This window comes from Arachis stenosperma, chromosome 9 (assembly GCF_014773155.1).
Source record: "Arachis stenosperma cultivar V10309 chromosome 9, arast.V10309.gnm1.PFL2, whole genome shotgun sequence".
In the NCBI taxonomy this organism is placed as follows: Eukaryota; Viridiplantae; Streptophyta; class Magnoliopsida; order Fabales; family Fabaceae; genus Arachis; species Arachis stenosperma.
In genome coordinates, this window is record NC_080385.1 from 162,423,690 (window position 1) to 162,443,742 (window position 20,053).

At 33.0% G+C, this 20,053-nt stretch overlaps 1 protein-coding gene across 1 annotated transcript; it reads right to left on the reverse strand.

Moving 5' to 3' along the window:
* Positions 1–5,071: 5,071 nt before the first annotated feature.
* Positions 5,072–16,169, reverse strand: LOC130948517 (embryogenesis-associated protein EMB8). The gene is made up of 14 exons (XM_057877266.1): positions 15,671–16,169; positions 15,458–15,547; positions 14,978–15,039; positions 14,782–14,879; positions 13,908–13,997; positions 12,954–13,076; positions 12,447–12,524; positions 7,356–7,441; positions 7,098–7,146; positions 6,952–7,008; positions 6,718–6,848; positions 6,545–6,628; positions 6,123–6,192; positions 5,072–5,887 (listed from the first exon to the last, which is right to left on the reverse strand). Exons 1-14 carry the CDS (start codon positions 15,949–15,951, stop codon positions 5,444–5,446), a joined length of 1,743 nt encoding a protein of 580 aa, XP_057733249.1. The 5' UTR covers positions 15,952–16,169; the 3' UTR covers positions 5,072–5,443.
* Between the last annotated feature and the right edge of the window lie 3,884 nt (positions 16,170–20,053).

Below are 20,053 nucleotides of genomic sequence, written 5' to 3' on the forward strand. Positions count from 1 at the left end.
GCTACTCCAAATCACAAAATACTAATCACTACTTCCTCAAAATCAAAATAAAATTTTTAAGATTTTAATGATATTAAGACGAATGTGAAAACTCGGGTACAGTCGACTTCACGTGAAGTTGATTGGTGAAAATAGTTAGATAAAAATTTAGTCAAATCAGTCAAATCATCTGACGGCTCTCAGTTATCAACTTCACGTGAAGTCGACTGCACTTGAGTTTTCACCTAAGACGAATCTTAATAAACTAAGAAAAATAAATAATACAATATTTTTTAAAATTAACTTATTATTAAAAATATAAAAAAAATAAAACACCAATCTTAACATCTAAATCCTAAATCTAGATATGAACTCTTGATATAAAATATAATAATAATAAAGAATTAAATTCTATTTAATTAATAAGAGTGCATATTTTTTTATCAGTAAAAATATTTAAAATTGTATTTATATTTTAATATTCTTTAAGATATATATTTGTTTATTAAAAATAAAGAAATTAGTAAATGACATTTTTTTAATAAAATTATATAAACCAATATGCATGTATATTATTAATTACATCTTTCACGGTTGTTTCAAAAGAACAATAAATATTTCTCATTTTATTTGGATAGTTTAGTACGTACGTAGTCCTAAGTAGAATCATAGTACTAGTTTGGAGATATGATTAACAAAGATATGTTAATGTATGTCAATGGATTCAATAGCACGTGTTATTGCATGTCTTGATCATATATAGTATTTGTTTTTATGTGCTAAAACCTATAATTTTATATTACATTGATAACATAAAAAAGTTTACACTATTATCTAATCATTAAATACTACTTCATTGAATATTTATGTAAAAAATGTAAAATTTATATTTTGCATGTTTAAAGATGAGAATCTTTATTAGTTGAAGCAAAACAAAATGCGTGCATGAATGATGATGATGACATAGAGTGAAGAAGTTAATTAAAAAATAATAATAATAATAAAAAAATGTATGATTGCTTATAGATGTGATTTTGCAGCAAACAGTGAAAGGGATGTGTGAAGTTGTGGCCCTCAAATTCATATGACATGATCCGTGAAATCATGGGTATGTATTTTCTTGAGTGTTGAGAATTCATTTATTTAATTTGTAACACCATCACCCAGATGTTAATTGTCTGCATCCTAAGATGCAATACTATTTGCTTCCACAGCTCTTTGTCTATCTCCAAATTAAATTAATATTAATTAATTGATGTTATGATATTGTGGGTGTAATTATGATCTTAACAAGTTTTCAGGGGGATATTCCAGATACATATATATATATATATATATATATATATATATATATATATATATATTACGATTCTTGCACTCCAACTCTTACTTTTGGCATCTTTGACACTCTCTAAATAGTTTATCATCATGACTCTCTATGTTGTGTTATCATTAGATGCTATGCCTATGACTATCAGCCTCATCAACATTATTACTATTGGAATATTTTTAATTTTTGGCTTTTCAAAGACAAGTTTAATTTGGAAACTTTTTAATTTTAATATGGAGAGAGGGTGTATAGCATAGTTATGAAGGTATATGATGTTTCATCAGGTATGAGGATTACGTAAGACAAATCGGACCGTCCGATTGGAGGTACTGAAAACCCTGGGTCCTATTTGTGTATTGGCAGAAAACTCTGGGTCTGATTTATGTACTGGCAGAAAATCCTGGATTCAATTTGTGTACTGACAGAAAACTTTGAGTCCGATTTCAGTATCCACGAAATTCTGCTCTATACAAATCGGACTGTCTGATTTGTGTCTCTCTCTACAATGAAATCGGACGGTCTGATTTTTTCCCACTAAAACAAAAAATTGAACGCCGTCACAACTGTATATATCTCCCCAATATTCCATAATTCAGCATAATTCACATGTCAACCTCATATAAAAAAAATTAGCCTTAATTTGGATGGAATGATGGTGTAAAATATTTTATTTTATACCGTTGTTTAATCATATTTGTTTTTTTGAATGATTATTCTTATTCATACTGTCAATATAAAAAATAGTTATTTTTATTGATATGACGTTATATAATTAGATGTACGTGTAAAATTTTTTTATATTGACAGTATATTAAAATTAAATTTTTAAAAAATTACTTTTATTAGTATAATGAGATTAAAAAATAAATTCAAAGTAATAAAACACAAATTATAATTAATTTGGTGTAAACAAGGTATTTGTATTTTTTTTATAATAAACGTAAACGAAATAAGTAATAAAATATAAATATGCAAATAATTTTAAAACTGTATAAGTGTAAATGTAAAATTTATTTTAAAAAAAAAAACCCTTGATTTATTGTAGTAGCTAGCTTAGTTCACTGATATGAGATAATCAATACTCATTCCACGCCAGGTTTTTATATTTTATTTATTTTGACAAACTCAGGAAAGGCTGAATAACATTTCTTTTTCTTTTAATAATTTTCTGTTTATCTTTTTAATGAGAGATAAGAAAACTGAAAAAATGTAAGAATAAGTATATATATATATGAAGAAGCCATAACCTCTTAGAATGTTGGAAGAAGTACCCAAAAATCACTCTCTCTCAAAAAAAATCTAAATTTCACACCAAAGTTTAGTATGTAAATTAATCTTGAATTATTGAAAACATGTATATATCTCTCATATGTAATTAACAAAATTAAATCATACTTAGTATCGCATATTTTGCATTAGACACATAGTGTCTTAAATAATCTTTTAATTAATCTTTTTATTCACCTTAAGTTGTTGAAATAGTAATATTCGATGTAAATTTAAAGAAAAAACATTTTAGAAATTAAATGGCTTGTTTGAACTAAAGTAAACACAAGATTATGTGCTTGAGTGAGTTAAGCTCCACTCTGAACTTTGAGATTGATAAGCTACACAGTTTTGGCCCTTAATTTTTCAAATGTCATAATTTGGTTTCATATTTAAAAAAGTACACTAATGTAATCTTTCGTATATCTTCCATCATCGGAACTCAACATCGTTAATGGCGTAACTCAAGTCTTATCACGCTAAACATATTAAAACGACATCATATACGTTTTGGCACTAAAAAAGGTACTAAATGATATTGTTTGAGGATTTAAACAATACTAAAACGTTATACTCCTCTCTTTTAATTTAGTATTGTTCAAATCTTGAAATGACATCATTTATTGCTATTTTAGTATCAAAACATGTACGTTGTTTTAATATATCCAACATGGCAAGACTTGAGCTATCTCATTAACGGTGTTGACGACTATATTGGTGCATTTTTTTAAATCTAGAATACTAAATTTGAACAATTAAAAAATTAAAAATCAAATTAATACAGCTCATAAATCTCAAAAACCAAAATAGAGCTTAACTTGTGCTTGAATACTTCACTTTTGAGATATGCTATTTTGGGTGTAATCAAAATAGCATATTCTGAAAAATGTTGATACTTCACATATATGCAGTCAAAGATTAAGAGGGATTAACAAAGTTAGATCCCTTACAATATCAAAAACTTAAGGAGAGAATATATTTAATACATCCAAGCATCAAGGATTAAAATATATATATATATATATATATATATATATATATATATATATATATATATATATAACTTCCACAATGGACAGAGGCTGAGAAAACAATGCGATACTACTAATCTAGCTTAAATTTAATATACTTATAATATAATTAATTTATTGAGGGTCCTTCTATAAAAGATTGTTAAGAAACTTCTATTCCTTTAAAAGATTTTATTATTACTTGGACGTCATATTTGTCTTGGACTGGTTTAGCTGTGGTTTGATTCCCTTGCAACAATAATACGTCATTATTTATCTTACAGGATGAACCTTTTTTGTTTTGTCTTGAATCAAAAGCGTAAAGTCATATAAGATGCTACATATGCATATATATGTCATCCTTCTCTAAGCAATATTAAATAGAAAGTCCAATTTTATATAGTAGAGCCTTTTCCCTTTTCTTTTGCAGGCAATTCAAGTCCCAAAATCAAACCATGCAATGACTTGTTAGTTAATCTATGTTCACTCCGACTACATTTGTTTGCTTAGACATGAACACTGGTACATAAATACGGTGGTACACAGATACATACAGAATACATGTTTTTAGTGTCTCTTCTTACAGTTGAGATACAACTTTTTTCACTTTTATCCCTAATTAATTTCAAAAATTCCAGCCTTTATCCCTATCTCAACCCTATCCTAACCCCTTTCTCTACTCCCTCTTTCCTTCTCCATCAATCTTCTGCCTCTGTCCAGATTCTTCTGTCTTCTCCTCCGCCATAGATCCCATCGCCACTGCTATGCCTCCCTCCTCCGATGGTCCTCTCTCTCTCTCTCTCCATCATCGCACTCTTCTTTCTTGCGTTCTTAAATGTGTTTCCGCCGCATTTGTCTATGAGCTGTTGTATCTCTGTTTATTGCTGGTTAAGACAGCAAACAAAGCATGCACATAACGGAATTCGAACCCTTAATATTTACTTAATCAAACTAGTGAACTAACTATTAGACCAACCCAACTTGATTACTAGTTTGCATATTATTATCCTTGTATGTTAACTTCTTTGTAAATGTTGGGTCACAGTTCTTGCATGACATACATTTTCCATTCACATATTTGGTATAGCATGGTACACAATCTTATATCATTTTGACCATAATTGTTGTACCTCTTGGATGAAGGGAAGCACGAGAACAGATTAAAAACCAATCGCTTGAATGACAAATATAAATCACTGAAAATAATAATATGTTTGAATTGTCAAGAATTAGAATTCACTCAAAAATAAATTTTTATTTCATGCTTTGAAACAAATAAATCAGACCACATTTTCAAATCAACTATCGCAACAATCGTACTTAATATTTGAAATGTCTGTACTTATAAATAAGTGTTCAATGAAAATAGTTTTATCAAAGATAAAATTGTTAAAAAAGAAAATTCAATTCATTTAAAAGTCATCAAACTAAAGAATTGAATTCAATTCTCCTAATATATTAAATCATTTCAAACTATGAAATTAAATTTCAAATAAAAATAAATTCATTTCTTAATAGAATTAAATTTTTTTCTCACGTTAAAAAACTTTTCGAACACGCCCGAGTAATTTCAACATAAGCATGGAAATGCAGATATAGCATGTTAACAACTCAAAGAATAATAGTACAAGTATGTTTATTTTCACAAATCTACAGAAGTTATATATAGGGCAACCTAGTACACCAGATCAATGGGATTTGAAAAGAATAAATATATGCATCCTTGCCCCAATTCTAAGCGGAGAGGCTGCTTTCAGTTTTCACTGGTTGAATAATCCTCCTTATCAGACGGTAATAACTTTTCTGCTACACCAAGACTCACCCTCTAAATACAACAATAACCTCTGTGTCCATGAATTTATCTTCTGACGGAACCACCCCTTGAGGTCTTCCTTAGCTTTTTCCCAAACACAATTTGTAGGGCTGAACCAACCAATGGCCAACTTGTGGCAATGGCAATGTAAACAAGCAACCACGTTGACCATCGACTTTGTCGAGTTAACGGGCCTAGGTACGTTTTGAAAGGTGTTATTACATCATTTAGTACCGAGTCGTGTGCGCTACTCGTTTGAGCCATGCTAGAGGAACCTCCCCGCTTTGCATTAGCGACAGGATCATCTTTTTCATTAACTTTATCTTCTAGGACCTTGCCATGAGTACTATCCTCTTGTATTGCATGTACTTCTTCTACATTGTCAGTGCTTGGCTCATTGTTCAATGCAGCCACCATTCCGTCGTCCGTAACATTAACATAAGGGCCCTGATCAATTGACGTTACCAATGGTGTGCTTGGTTTAGAGATCTGTATCACCATTAACCGAGAAAACAGCAATTTTAGCCAGTAGAAATGCTAGTGTCTTGCTCCAAACTCCAAAGGGAATATAAACTTTTCTTTTTTCTTTTTCCAACCAGAACTAACTGATGTACATCTATGTAATATGAAAACAAGTATGACGTTTTTGTATTAAAAATAGATCAGTACAAGAGGATGAATAACCTATTAATTTGTATGATTAAATACATGATATTATCTTTACCTTCTTCTGCACGTGCATATACTCGCTAGAATGTAGCACATCAAGGAATTCATTCGTAGCTCTTACCCACCTGCAAGAGGGATTAAAGAATTGCCATGTAAAAATTCCTGTATGTTACAACTTAAACCAAGCAATAAAGGGATGATATCAAGTACTAACGCTTAAAAGAGATGAAAGAATTGGACCCTTAAAAACTGGTTGTTCCAAAGATTGAAAATACAATAAAAATCAATCACAACCTAAACTAACACAGCAAAAGTTAAATGATAGCTAACACAAATTACACTCCATCAAACCATCACAAGCAGAAGACATAAGATTGACATTGATGAATATCAACGCAAAACGTAGTTTATATTAAAGGATAAGCTTGATGAAAGTAACAAAAGATTGAAGAGTCAGATGTAAAATGAGTCACTTACCACAGCCTAGATCCAGTTATTCCTTCAAAGAAAGCCAGATGTCCTCCATGCTTTGGAGTAGCCAATACAATATTCTTATTTGCCCTAACAAGAGAATATTGCATTAAAAACTGAAGATATGGAACAGAAAGCAAATGAGAATTAGAACCAAGCAAAACAATACAGTGGCATACCTGCATTCATCCCAGGGAATAGCTTCCTTAGTACAAACTGGATCATCCAGAGCACTAATACAGAGAAGTGGAATCGAAACAGATTGCACATAACTAGCACTGCTGCAGCGTCTATAGTAGGTATCGACCGTCTAAACAGAAAATTATTTTAAGAAACCAATAGGAGGTATAGGAAGAGATGAGACTCAAAAGAAAAGGTAGAAGATTAACAAATCTTAAGTGATATTTAAGTACCTCATATTTCCCAACAACGCGGGTAGCATGGTGATCAAAATCTCGAATAGAAAGTGACTGTAAAAATATAGGTCACTGTAGACTTGACTAGCATAAAATTGGACTGATAGTAGTAGTATATACAGAATTATAGAGAGGATGGCTACCTTTTCTATCCCTTCCCAATTAGCAAGCCGAGAAAAATGAGGCTGGTGCCTGCAGTGATTGACGGGGAAAATGTCAAATCAAGTCCAGTTATGTACTACAAAGAAACTTATCATCTGAGTATATGCCCAAATTATTCACTAAGTCTTAAGAACTAAAATGTAAGTTAGTACCACTGTCTGAAAATGAAGTATGATACACAGAAAATCAAGAGCTAATCAAGGATATATTTAAACTTAATTAAGAAGGTGCAAACATACAGTTTTGCATATCCTTTAAGTCCAAAAGCAAGTGCTCTATCATAAAACTTTTGCACACGCCTACGACTTATAAATCTGTCGCCTATCTGCAAACATAAAACAGGTAACATAACATCTACTTAAGATAGCATATCGGGAAAAACAACAAATAATTTAAACTTTCAGCAAAACCTCATCAGTTGTATCAAAGAGAATATGCACAACAAAATTTCAAACCTGAACCACATATAACTTGTATGCTAAAAGCCTAAAAGAACAACCTTAATCCAAAGTTCAGAATAATTTCTATCATGTTCCAATGCTTCCATACCAAGAATATCTTTAACTTCATCAGAAACGGCTGTCTTCCCTTTTCCCAATTTTCAATTCAATGTTAAAAGAATGAGAATAATTATATTGGGTCTAACTTCAGATGAAGCCTACATTACAGTGATTTTCCATGGCATGATATTTGTTAATTATTTGCTTTTGGACTGCATTAAGTTTTTTTTTATTATTGTTTCAGTTTGTTGTTTTAGTCAATTAGTGGTTCCTGCACTTTAGGAGAAAAGTAGTTTTTGTTATTCCACTTCCTTATCTAGTGGGTATGTGGCAGTTTCTGTTCATCCCACTTCCTAGTTTAGTGGTGATGTGGTAGTGTCATGGATTAAAATCCTATAAATGTACTGCTTCAGTAAAGTAAAAATGTGTGATTCCCATTCCTTTCACCTACGTATTTTTCTTATATCTCTGTCCTAAATATTTCTGTTTATACCATAAACCAACAAACTGGTATCAGAGTATTCTTCTTACGGGGCCTATGAAAATGGAAGGTGAAGCAAGTCTCTCACAAATTGCTCCGCCCACCTTTGATGGAGAAAACTATGACCTTTGGGCAGTTAAAATGGAGTCTTATTTGGAGGCATTGGACCTTTGGGAAGCCGTGGAAGAGGATTACGAAATTCCTCCGCTGCCAAACAATCCTACCATGGCTCAAATAAAATTGCACAAGGAGAAAAAAACAAGGAAGGCAAAGGCAAGATCATGTCTCTTTACTGGTGTCTCATCAATAATCTTCACCAGAATCATGACTCTCAAAACACCAAAAGCAATTTGGGACTATTTAAAGGAAGAATACGCAGGGGATGAGAGGATTCGAGGCATGCAAGTGCTCAACTTGATGAGGGAATTCGAGATGCAGAGAATGAAAGATTCTGAGACAATCAAAGAATACTCTGACAGGTTGCTTTCTATTGCAAACAAAGTTAGATTACTCGGCACCGAATTCACTGATTCTAGAATTGTGGAAAAAATTCTAGTTACAGTGCCAGAGAGATATGAAGCATCAATAACTACTTTGGAGAATACGAAGGATCTGTCCAAAATCACCTTAGCAGGAGTGTTACATGCCTTGCAGGCCCAAGAGCAGCGAAGGCTTATGAGACAAGATCACGTGGTTGAAGGTGCTTTACCAGCCAAGCATCATGAAGTTGGAAATAGTCAAAGCAGCCAAAGCAAAGACAAAGGTAAAAAGAAAAATTACCCACCTTGTGAGCATTGTGGCAAAATGGGTCACCCACCCTTCAGATGTTGGAGAAGACCAGACGCAAAGTGCAACAAGTGCAATCAGCTTGGACATGAAGCTGTAATTTGCAAAGGCAAATTTCAACAACATGAAGCTAATGCCAATGTTGTAGAGCAAAATGAAGAAGATCAAATCTTTGTGGCAACATGCTTCTCAGCAAGGAGTAGTTCTGAATGCTGGCTGATTGATAGTGGTTGTACAAACCACATGACATATGATAAAACTCTTTTCAAGGATTTGAAGCCTGCTAAATTCTCAAAAGTCAGAATTGGGAATGGTGACTATATTTCTGCAAAAGGAAAAGGAACAATTGTAATTTCAACTAGCTCAGGTATGAAAACCATTTCAGATGTTCTGTATGTGCCTGACATTGACCAAAATCTGCTTAGTGTGGGTCAATTGTTAGAAAAGGGATTTAAAGTTTTTTTCGAAAATCTACATTGTCTTATCTTTGACACTACCGGTCGGGAGATTTTAAGGGTTAAAATGAGAGGAAAAAGCTTCTCATTTGATCCAATTGTGGAGGAGCAGACAGCTTACATCACCCAAGTCAGTCCCACTGAACTCTGGCATAAGCGACTTGGTCACTGTCATATTCAAAGGATGCTGAACATGAAGAGGAAAGATATGATTGAAGGTCTACCAATACTCTCTGATCATTTGCCAAATTGTAATGCCTGTCATTTTGGTAAACAAAACAGAGTGTCATTTCCCAAAACAGTTTGGAGAGCCTCTCAAAAGCTGCAACTCATCCACACTGATGTGGCAGGACCTCAAAGAACTCCATCGTTACAAGGTAGTCTATACTTTATTCTTTTCATAGATGATTTTACAAGAATGTGCTGGATTTTTTTCTTGAAATTCAAGCATGAAGTGGCTGGAGTCTTTGTAAAGTTCAAGAATATGGTGGAAACTCAAAGTGGGTGCAAGATACAATTTCTAAGATCAGATAATGGGAAGGAGTACACCTCAACACAATTTGATCAATTTTGTGAAGAAGCTGGTATTGTACATCAACTCACAACCCCATACACTCCAGAGCAAAATGGAGTTAGTGAAAGGAGAAATAGATCAGTAATGGAGATGGCCAGATGCATGCTGCATGAGAAGGAATTGCCTAAAGAATTTTGGGCTGAAGCGGCCAACACAGCCGTTTTTCTTCAAAATCGACTTCCATCCAAAGCTTTGAAAGACAAAACTCCTTTTGAGGCTTGGTATGGATATAAGCCTTCACTAACCCTTCTTAAAGTGTTTGGTTGTGTTTGTTTTGCACATGTTCCACAGGTTAAGCGCGACAAGCTTGACAAGAAAGCAATTCCGGGTATTTTTGTGGGTTATAGTTCTGTTTCAAAAGCCTACAAAGTGTATCATCCTCAATCTGGAAAGTTGACTGTGTCTAGGGATGTGCATTTCAATGAAGATCAACAATGGGATTGGAAGAACCCACGAAAAACAATTGGACCTTGTAACAATATTGAAGATGATTATGGCGGAAACCAAACAATAGAGTTGTGTCAAAATGAATTAGAAGATGATCATCCCATCAGAGGCACAAGACTGCTGTCAGACATTTATCAAAGATGCAATGTAGCAGTATGCGAACCTAGTTGCTGTGAAGAAGCACTCAAGGATCCAAAATGGAAAAAGGCAATGGAGGATGAGATTTCAATGATTCAAAAAAACAACACATGGGAAAAGGTTGACAAGCCTCAAGACAGAAAAGTTATTGGAGTTAAATGGGTGTTCAAAACAAAGCTTAATGCGGATTGCTCTATCAATAAATACAAGGCCAGACTTGTAGTAAAAGGGTATGCACAAATTTTTGGTGTTGATTATTCTGACACGTTTGCACCAGTGTCCAGATTAGATACAATTAGATTGGTGTTAGCAGTTGCTGCTCAACAAGGCTGGAAAGTATTCCATTTAGATGTCAAATCAGCTTTTTTAAATGGAGTTTTACAAGAAGAGATATATGTGGAGCAGCCAGAGGGATTTGTTATGCATGGAGAAAAAGATAAAGTCTATCTACTAAAAAAAGCCCTTTATGGATTAAAACAAGCACCAAGAGCTTGGTACAGTAGGATAAATGAACACCTATTGAGCATAGGCTTTGTAAAAAGCTTGTCTGAGGCCACTCTTTATGTAAAACATAAGGGAAAAAAATTTCTCATAGTTTCCCTCTATGTTGATGATCTTTTAGTAACTGGAGATGATACAAGTTTGGTTGAAGAATTCAAGCAAGAAATGATGCAAGTTTTTGAAATGACTAATCTTGGTCTTATGTCTTATTTTCTTGGAATTGAGATCAAACAAAATGAGGATGATGTGTTCATATGTCAAAAAAAATATGCTAAGGAAATCTTAAAAAAATTCCAGATGGAGGAGTGCAAAGCGGTTAGCACACCAATGAACCAAAAGGAGAAGCTGAGCAAAGAAGATGGTGCTGATAAAGTTGATGAAGGCTATTACAGGAGCTTGATTGGATGTTTAATGTATCTCACTGCAACAAGGCCGGACATTTTGTTTGCTGTAAGTCTTCTCTCTCGATTTATGCATTGTGCTAGTGAAATGCATTTAAAGGCAGCAAGAAGGGTATTGAGATATATTAAAGGTACTGTTGATTATGGTGTGAAGTTTGAGAGCTGTCAAAATTTCAAGTTGTGTGGATTCTCTGATAGTGACTGGGCTGGATCCATTGATGACATGAAGAGCACTTCCGGATATTGTTTCAGTTTAGGCTCAGGAGTTTTTTCATGGTGCACAAAGAAGCAGGAGACAGTAGCACAATCCACTGCACTGCAGAATCTGAATTCATAGCAGCAACAGCAGCTGTAAATCAAGTTTTGTGGCTGAAAAAGATCTTATGTGATTTACATCTCCAACAGAATCACAAGACAGAAGTGTTTATCGACAACCAGGCAGCAATTGCGATTTCAAAGGATCCAGTGTGTCATGGCAAGACTAAACATTTTAACATCAAGCTCTACTTCTTAAGAGAGATGCAGCAAAATGGAGAAATAACTTTGGTTTATTGCAAGTCAGAAGATCAATTGGCAGATTTGTTTACAAAGCCACTTCCTGTCAGCAAGTTTGAGCTATTGAGGCAGAAAATTGGAGTTTGCAGATCCTAAAGCAAGGAGGAGTGTTAATTATTTGCTTTTGGACTGCATTAAGTTTTTTTTTATTATTGTTTCAGTTTGTTGTTTTAGTCAATTAGTGGTTCCTGCACTTTAGGAGAAAAGTAGTTTTTGTTATTCCACTTCCTTATCTAGTGGGTATGTGGCAGTTTCTGTTCATCCCACTTCCTAGTTTAGTGGTGATGTGGTAGTGTCATGGATTAAAATCCTATAAATGTACTGCTTCAGTAAAGTAAAAATGTGTGATTCCCATTCCTTTCACCTACGTATTTTTCTTATATCTCTGTCCTAAATATTTATGTTTATACCATAAACCAACAATATTAGCAGTAGCTCACACCATTCAGAGTCCAAGGTTAAAGAATCACTTTCAAATAAAAAAGTACCAACCAAAAGGTCCCAAGGAGAGCAAATAGCTACAGCCCCGGCTACAGGAAGATTCTCACCCTCCTCACCAAGATACTTTACCTGAAAATAATTTTTCAAATCAAACAGTGGAGTGCTGAAACCAGGTTCTTCCCACAAATGACACAATGTAGAATAAATCAATGATAATGTAAACTCCTAGGTGAATAGTAATTCAAAAGTAGATAGAGTATGTATCAATGATCATAGCATATCATAACAACAATCCAAAATTTTGAGCATGATCACCCTAAACCAATTTGATAAAGTAGGAATTATCAGGATAGGTCATAGTTTGGAAGAAATATGGACTAATTTGAAAAGCAAGAAATATCAACAGTAATTCAGTTGCTCCTAGGTCTTTGGTATAAATGGCACTAGAAGATGCATGTCATTATTTGAAATTTCTAGGTTTAGAGCATTTTAAGAATTGCATGTAATGGGAAGGCAGTTGATGTAAGAATTGCAAAAAGATTCAAGCAATGAATTTACCAGAACATTAGCTCCAATACTAGTACCAACAAGAAACAAAGGTGTCCTGGGGTGTTCATCGTGGAGATATTTAACCACCGTGCGGACATCCTCAGTCCATCCAGCATTGTAGAAACAATCAGACTGGATCGATTTAAATTAAAAGATTGCATTAGTAAGGAAAGAAGACAAGAAAACTATTATAGCTTAGCATGTACATGAGATTTAGATTTACAAGAATATCAACATCCTAATAAAAGGAACAGGGGGAAAAAACAGAATGGCCATATTTTGCTGCTGTTGATCCCGTGTTCTAAGGTTTTCTCATAACCTCTTTATAGTTTTCAAAAGCAGTCCCTTCTCTATTTACTTGCACATTGATTAGCCCAAATCTCTTATCTAATGAGCTTACTTGGTCAATTTTAAAATTATTAATTGACTGATATTTGGTAGGGTGCTGAGTTTACAATTGGTAGATATATAATAACTATTCATATGATGTCATCTAATAAGTTAAGACTATGTTATAATATAGAATAATGGAGGGAGTGGCAAGGAAGGGAGTGTCTTTTATTACTAAAAGTGTGCTTGTGAGTGATTTTAAAGGTGGGAGTGGAGTGGCTCCAAAGGCAAACCTTATCTCTTCCTTGTCACACAAGCTCTCAAGTTCATTGACCCTCCAAATAAGGAAGGGGGGGGGGGTCTCAAGGAAGGAATGATTACAGTTTTGTTTCATTCCCTCATCAAAGTAGTTATATGTCCAGATATAAGGATGGTCTATTCTATTGAGCCAATCCCTTCCATCCTCTATGAAACTCCCAAACATAGCCTAAGAATTTAGGTTGATTTAGATGTGCAAGGGCAACTGCATATAGCCGTGAATGAGTCTACTAAAGCTTTCAAGTTATTATTTCAAAGCGTATCCACATTGTTATTGTTAATCAATATATATTTCCAGCTTGCAGAATAACTAACCGTGATTGAAACGCCTCCCAGTCCTCGGTGGTTACTGATAACTATGTTCCATCCACACTTTGCTGTATGATATGCAAGATGTTTGAGATACTAACAGAGAGAAAACGAAGAAAGAAAATTAAACTATAAGATGTCAGTATAATATAAATGAATCTCCTAATAAAAAAAGAAGTGAAAATTAGGAATTTAAAACATTTCATAAGGGTACAGAGGAACATCTAATATAGATGATGCCTAACAAAAGACAAAACATAAATGATAGTGCAGTCAGTCAATAGTACCCACTATGCTTCTCCATTTTGACAAATATCATTTAGGGAAACTTGTTTCTAGTTTTTAGTGCTTCTTTTTTTCAGCAATAACACCTTAGCATATGCAATGCATCAAATGTGAACCTGGTATTGTCTTTGTTTCAATTCTTATTAGCTTGAACTATAGGGAGATCAAATGTCAATAAGGTCATCATTTGAGATTTTAACGTCCCTAGTCCCCACCCTTCAGTTGAAACACTTACATGGCAATGGCAAGGCAGCACTTTTTGAGGACCTTAATGAGCGTAATGTAGTATTTGAGGTGTTTTAGTAAAATATGTAAAGTTTTATTTGAAGCATAATAAAAGAGGAAATATAATAAAATAACATATGCTCTCAATTTGGGAAAAATGAAGGACCTCAAACTAAAACCCAATTGATAACACAGTGACGTCCTATTAGTACATGTCTTGCAATGTAGTAATAATAAATGCTATTACAATACCAAAACACAAGCCTTTGGCATAACAGCCAGATAGCCACCAGAATGCGAAGTTTCAACCAATGCTATAACTAAAAAGACAAGGATAAAACACCCAGAGATCACAAGCCCTTGAACTTACAGCAGATGAAGAGTCACTTGTTAGACCAGGAATCACTACAACAATGGGAGTCGATTCATCTAAAAAAACATCATTCGTACGAAGAACATCACCAGAAACTGCAAAGTGACGTGACACAAAAATCAGAAAGATAAACTTGGGGGGAGGATGTCTTAGGCTGAAGACTTTCCAAACTAAATGAATACTTCATACATACCATCAGAACTTGTTAACCAGTCCAAAGCTATGGTTCCACCATCAGGAGTATTAAACAGTTGTCTGAAAAATGATATATGGGCAGTTGTTAGATGAAGCCATTAATAAATTGAGACATTACTAAGATGTATATGGAGGGAAAAGGGGGCCGGGTGGGGGAATGGCTTGAAACATATGTAATTATGCCCCTCAACTAACACCAGAATACAAAAGGAAAGGGAAACAACTGGAAGAACATAAGCTTCATAACATAGAGGATTCAGCATGGTATATCTTTCAGCAATCACAACACAATGATAGATTCAAAAAGTAATGCATCACAATGAAAAGTGAGTATCATTATGAAACAGTGTAGTAATAAGCTTTTACAACACGGATATTTCACCCCAATTATGAGAAAGATACACCCAACATTTCTCTACTACTACTACAACAACAACAACAACAATTCAATAGCCCAAAGAAAGGCATGAAGAATGACCTTCTGTAACTGAAACGCGGAGGCCTGCCGAAGAAATTCAAGAAACAAGTCTGAACATGCGGACTCGCCAACCACGGCGTCGCCAAATACCTGTTTTCACATCACAAAACAAGAAACAGCAAAATCATCAACACTCAAGTGGAAACAAACAAGTATAAGACTATTGTCACGAATTGTTATATATGAAGAAAAGCATAGAAGCAAAGCAAGGACCTGCCATGAAGGATGCGGCACTTGGAGACAACAGCTTCGTAGATTATCGAGGAGGGATGGTAGGTGAGGTGGATGGCATCGCCGGCGAATCCGGAGAAGAGGTCTTGAAGGAAATGGCACTCGATGAAGTTGTAGAGGAAGGTGATTAGGGAGATGGCGGCGGCGATGAGGTAGTGCGAGACCGGGATGAGGGAGAGAGATCGGAGGAGGAGGCGGTACGCATTGCAGGGCGAGTCCGGCGGCGAATCGAGACGGAAGGAGCAATCACCGAACCACTCCATGGAAACGGAATTGTTGTTCTGCGACTGCGATGACGGAGCTTACGGTGTTTTCTTGTGTTGGGAAATGGGAACTCCAGGGTGTAGTGACGAGAGCATGGCGTCACCGATGACTTTGGATCTGCCACGTGGCTTTTCGTTCAACCAGTGCTGCTGCCTAATTATGACGACCTTTCTCTCTTTTTCTTCTCTCATTGTTGTTGCTCGTTAGTCGTTAGTTTCGTTTAATCACCATGGGATCAAATCTTGTGATTATTTATTTTAGGATTTGATTAAAATATTTCTTTTAGATGCGTATTAAGATTGTCAATGGAGAATATTTAATTAAAATATAGTTTTATAATATATATTAAAATTAGTAATTGAAAAAGTTTTATTAAAAAAATTAAAAACAATAATAAGTTTGACATTTACTTAAAGGGACAAATTAATCCACAACGCGCACGATTGGAACGCTTTTTGAGTTTTTTCAGAGAAATAAATATTTGACCCGAATAATGTATCTTTTTCTTCACCTACGCGTTGCTTTTATAATATATAAACAAGTAATTAACCTCTTCTGGAAATACGTGGTTGAGGGGTAGGCAATGGGTGGCAAACTGGCAATGGTGGGTGAAATATAGATTCAGAATCAAAATCAAACTGAACTATTTTTTAAAAGAAAAAATCAATTTTAGGTACATAAAAATTCAAACCGTGTTACATTTATTTTTGTGGTTTGGAATAGAAATCCATTAAATCCAACTCATAACTAGATAGATTCAAATTGAAAATCAAACGAATAAGCTTCGTTTGGAAACATCAAAAAGTTATTTTTTATTTTTGATTTATAAAAAATTATATTAACAGTGTTTCGTATAATTTTTTAGATAAATTTTTAACTTTTTAAAAAGTTATTTAAGAACTTTTAAAAAAGTTAAAAAATATGACTTCTCCTATTTTCAAAAACTATTTTATCACTTATATTTAAAGCACAACTTTAAAACAAGGGCTTCTAAATGGCTGGAAATAACCCGAGCTGAACCGAACTAGACCAAACTTAAGCTCGGCTCACCAAAATTGAGCTTGGCTCATTAACAATCGAGCCTATTTCTTAAACTCAAGCTCGACTCATCGAAAACTCACGAACTGGCTCAAATAATAGAAACATAAACACAAAATCTATAATTTTATATCAATAAATTATAACTTATATATTTTAAAAAATATTTAAAAAGAACAATTTTATATATTATTTATCTATCAATAAATATAAATTTTTTATTTATATCCTATATCAAAATTATATGTAATAAATAAATATAAAATTTTAAATAATTGAGATTATTAATATATATAATTATATATTACTATATATAATTATATATTACTATTTCATATGTATATATATAATATTAAAAGTATAAACTAAATGTATATAGGATATGTGTATTATATATATATATATAATCGAGCCAGCTCACGAGCTAATAAGCTGAGTTTATCCAAACTCAAGCTCGACTCATTTAATTTCTGAGTTTAATTCCAAACTCAAACTTGGCTCACCAGCTCACAAGCTTAGCTTATCGAGCTATTAACGAGCCAAGCTCGAGCTGTCTCATGAGCTGGCTTGACTCACTTCCAGCCCTAAGTCTTCTATAATAACTTTCCAACACAAAATAACTTATTTAAAAGTTGTTATTAATAAAAGTCCTTATATTTTAAACTCCTTTTTCAAAAGAACTTATTTAAGAAGTTTAGCCAAACTGGCCCTAAGTATATGTTTGGATCACCGTTTAATTTTGTAAATTTGATTTTGATAAAAAAATATATTTGTGTTAAGATGATCTATGTTTGATAATTTTTATATAAAAATAAATTATAATAAAATAAATATTGTTTGGATTATATTATTTAAAATTATTTTTAGATAAAAAATTATTAAAATAGACATCAACTTAAATAACTTTTGTATATTATCTTATTATTTTAATTTAGATATTTAAATAAATCTTATTAATTAATTTTATAATAAAATTAATATTTACTCACTAAAATAAAAATAACATAAAAATTGATAAAATATATTTTTAATTAAAACTAAAAAAAATATAAATTTTAGAGAGTACTAAAAATAATAAAACAATTAAATATGTACTTTGATAATGATTGAAATAAATTAGAAAACTAATGAGTTATAATTCAAATGATCTATAGTATCCTCATATTCACCTTAAGAGGTCGCGAATTTTCAGATAAATAACTCACTGACTCGCTTAAATAATCGTAGCTTTAATAAGTGTTAATAAAGTTTAAATTTTGTCTTTTATATATAATAATTTATTGATTAGTATTAGACTTTTAAATAGAATTTAAAATTTATGTTACATTAATCAATAATTTGTCAAATTAAAAACGTTGAAAAATAATTTGTATTTTTCTCTTTGCTAATCTATGAATTTCAATTTCCTTTAACTATTATTAGCCCTGCTTTTTCTTTTGTTTTATTTTGGTTGAACTAAGTTGGTATAGCTAATGCTGCTTTTAATTTTCTAATTTTCATTGATTTTTCGTTCGAGAACTCATACTTTATAATTTTATTATGTCGTTGATTATTTTGTGGAGTAAATAGCCATTTTTAATTATAAAAGATTTGAATGTTGACAAAACTAATTATAAAAAATTGAAATTAAAATTATATCCATATAAGATAAGTTTCGTTCAACAAAAATGACCAATTATTAAATTTTTGTTTATAATTCTATAAAGAGTAATTACTCAAATTAGTTCCTAAGATTTTTAAAATCGAAAATTTTAGTCTCCTAACTTTGAAATACACAAAAAACTATCCCAATTTTAACTCCGACAGACAAATCAATCTCTAGCAATATTTTTCCGTCAATAACAAACGAAAAACACTGATGTGGAGCCCTAGACTAGCACACGGAACAGTTAGTTGTCCAGGTGTGCAAAAAGATAAATTAGTCCTTAGGCTTAAACTGCGTCGTTTTAGAAATTGGCCCATGTACATTCTGTGTATTTTCCTTTTTTGAAAATCAAAAGACTCAAAACCTACCCTTTCTTCTTTAATTTCCACGGAGAACTGTAACCCCTCTTCAACGTCAAACCTCAGATAATTGCTCACATCATCGCCATCATCCTATTTCATCCGTTTCACCTTCAACCTTCGTCACCCACATTTAACCGTGTCATCCCCAACGTCACCATTCCGTTCATCGCCGTTATCGTTAGCGTCGAGTAAGATGCAACGAACAAGTGGATGTGACCACTGGAGACTTTCATTGAAAAAGGTTAGAAACTCGTTATTTATTCTTGGCTACCATTATAGTAGTAGTGATAAGTATTTTATTATTTGGACTAGTGTTTAAAAATTTGTGATGAAATATTGTAATAGTTTATTCATTTTCTCTATTTTGGTTATTATTATGACATAAAACAAAAAAAAATGAACAAGAAAGTAGGAATTTTTATTAAATGTTGTAGTGGTGCTTGTTTTTAATAAATTATTATGTATTATGTTTAGTGATGGAGAATTTCGTGGTTTCTATATTCCACCATGGTTGAGTCTGACTCTATATTTGAGTATGAGTCAAAAATTTTAGTGACATCAAAAAACTCTGAAGATGAAAGAGAGAAGTATGAGTTTTCACAATACAATAAAGCATTAGGGTTTGGAAAGGTTCACTTTGAGTTGGGCATGGAATTTGCAACAATTGAGTCCTTCAAGAATGCTTTGAAGGACCATGTGATATTTGAGGGGAGAAAGATTAGGTATATAAAAAATGATCAAATTAAAGGAGAGTTAGATGTGATTGTGAACACGGGATTGAGAGGATTAAGAAGTCAAGAGAATCCAATAAAGACAAGGATGCATCTAAAGAGATAAAAGAGTCTAGCAAGGACAATGGTAAAGATGCAATTGATGGTGACTTTGGAAATGTTGAAGAGCTTGCAATTGTAGAGGAGGGACATGTAGAGGTGGAAGTGAAGAAACTGCTAAAGAGACAAATAATTCAACCATTGTAGTATCCGAGACAACTCAGGCTATCAATCCAAATCCTTGTCCATGGCTTATCTATTGTGCTTGGGATAATCAACATAAGTC

What these genes read in the sequence shown, in the direction of transcription:
- LOC130948517 (XM_057877266.1), bottom strand. Translation starts at nt 15,951, where the DNA reads ATGGAGTGGTTCGGTGATTGCTCCTTCCGTCTCGATTCGCCGCCGGAC. An exon ending in CCGCGTTTCAGTTACAGAAG is followed by an intron (nt 15,040 to 15,457) that starts GTCATTCTTCAT and finishes ATCATTTTTCAG; the next exon opens with ACAACTGTTTAATACTCCTG. An exon ending in ATATGCACGTGCAGAAGAAG is followed by an intron (nt 5,888 to 6,122) that starts GTAAAGATAATA and finishes ATGGTGATACAG; the next exon opens with ATCTCTAAACCAAGCACACC.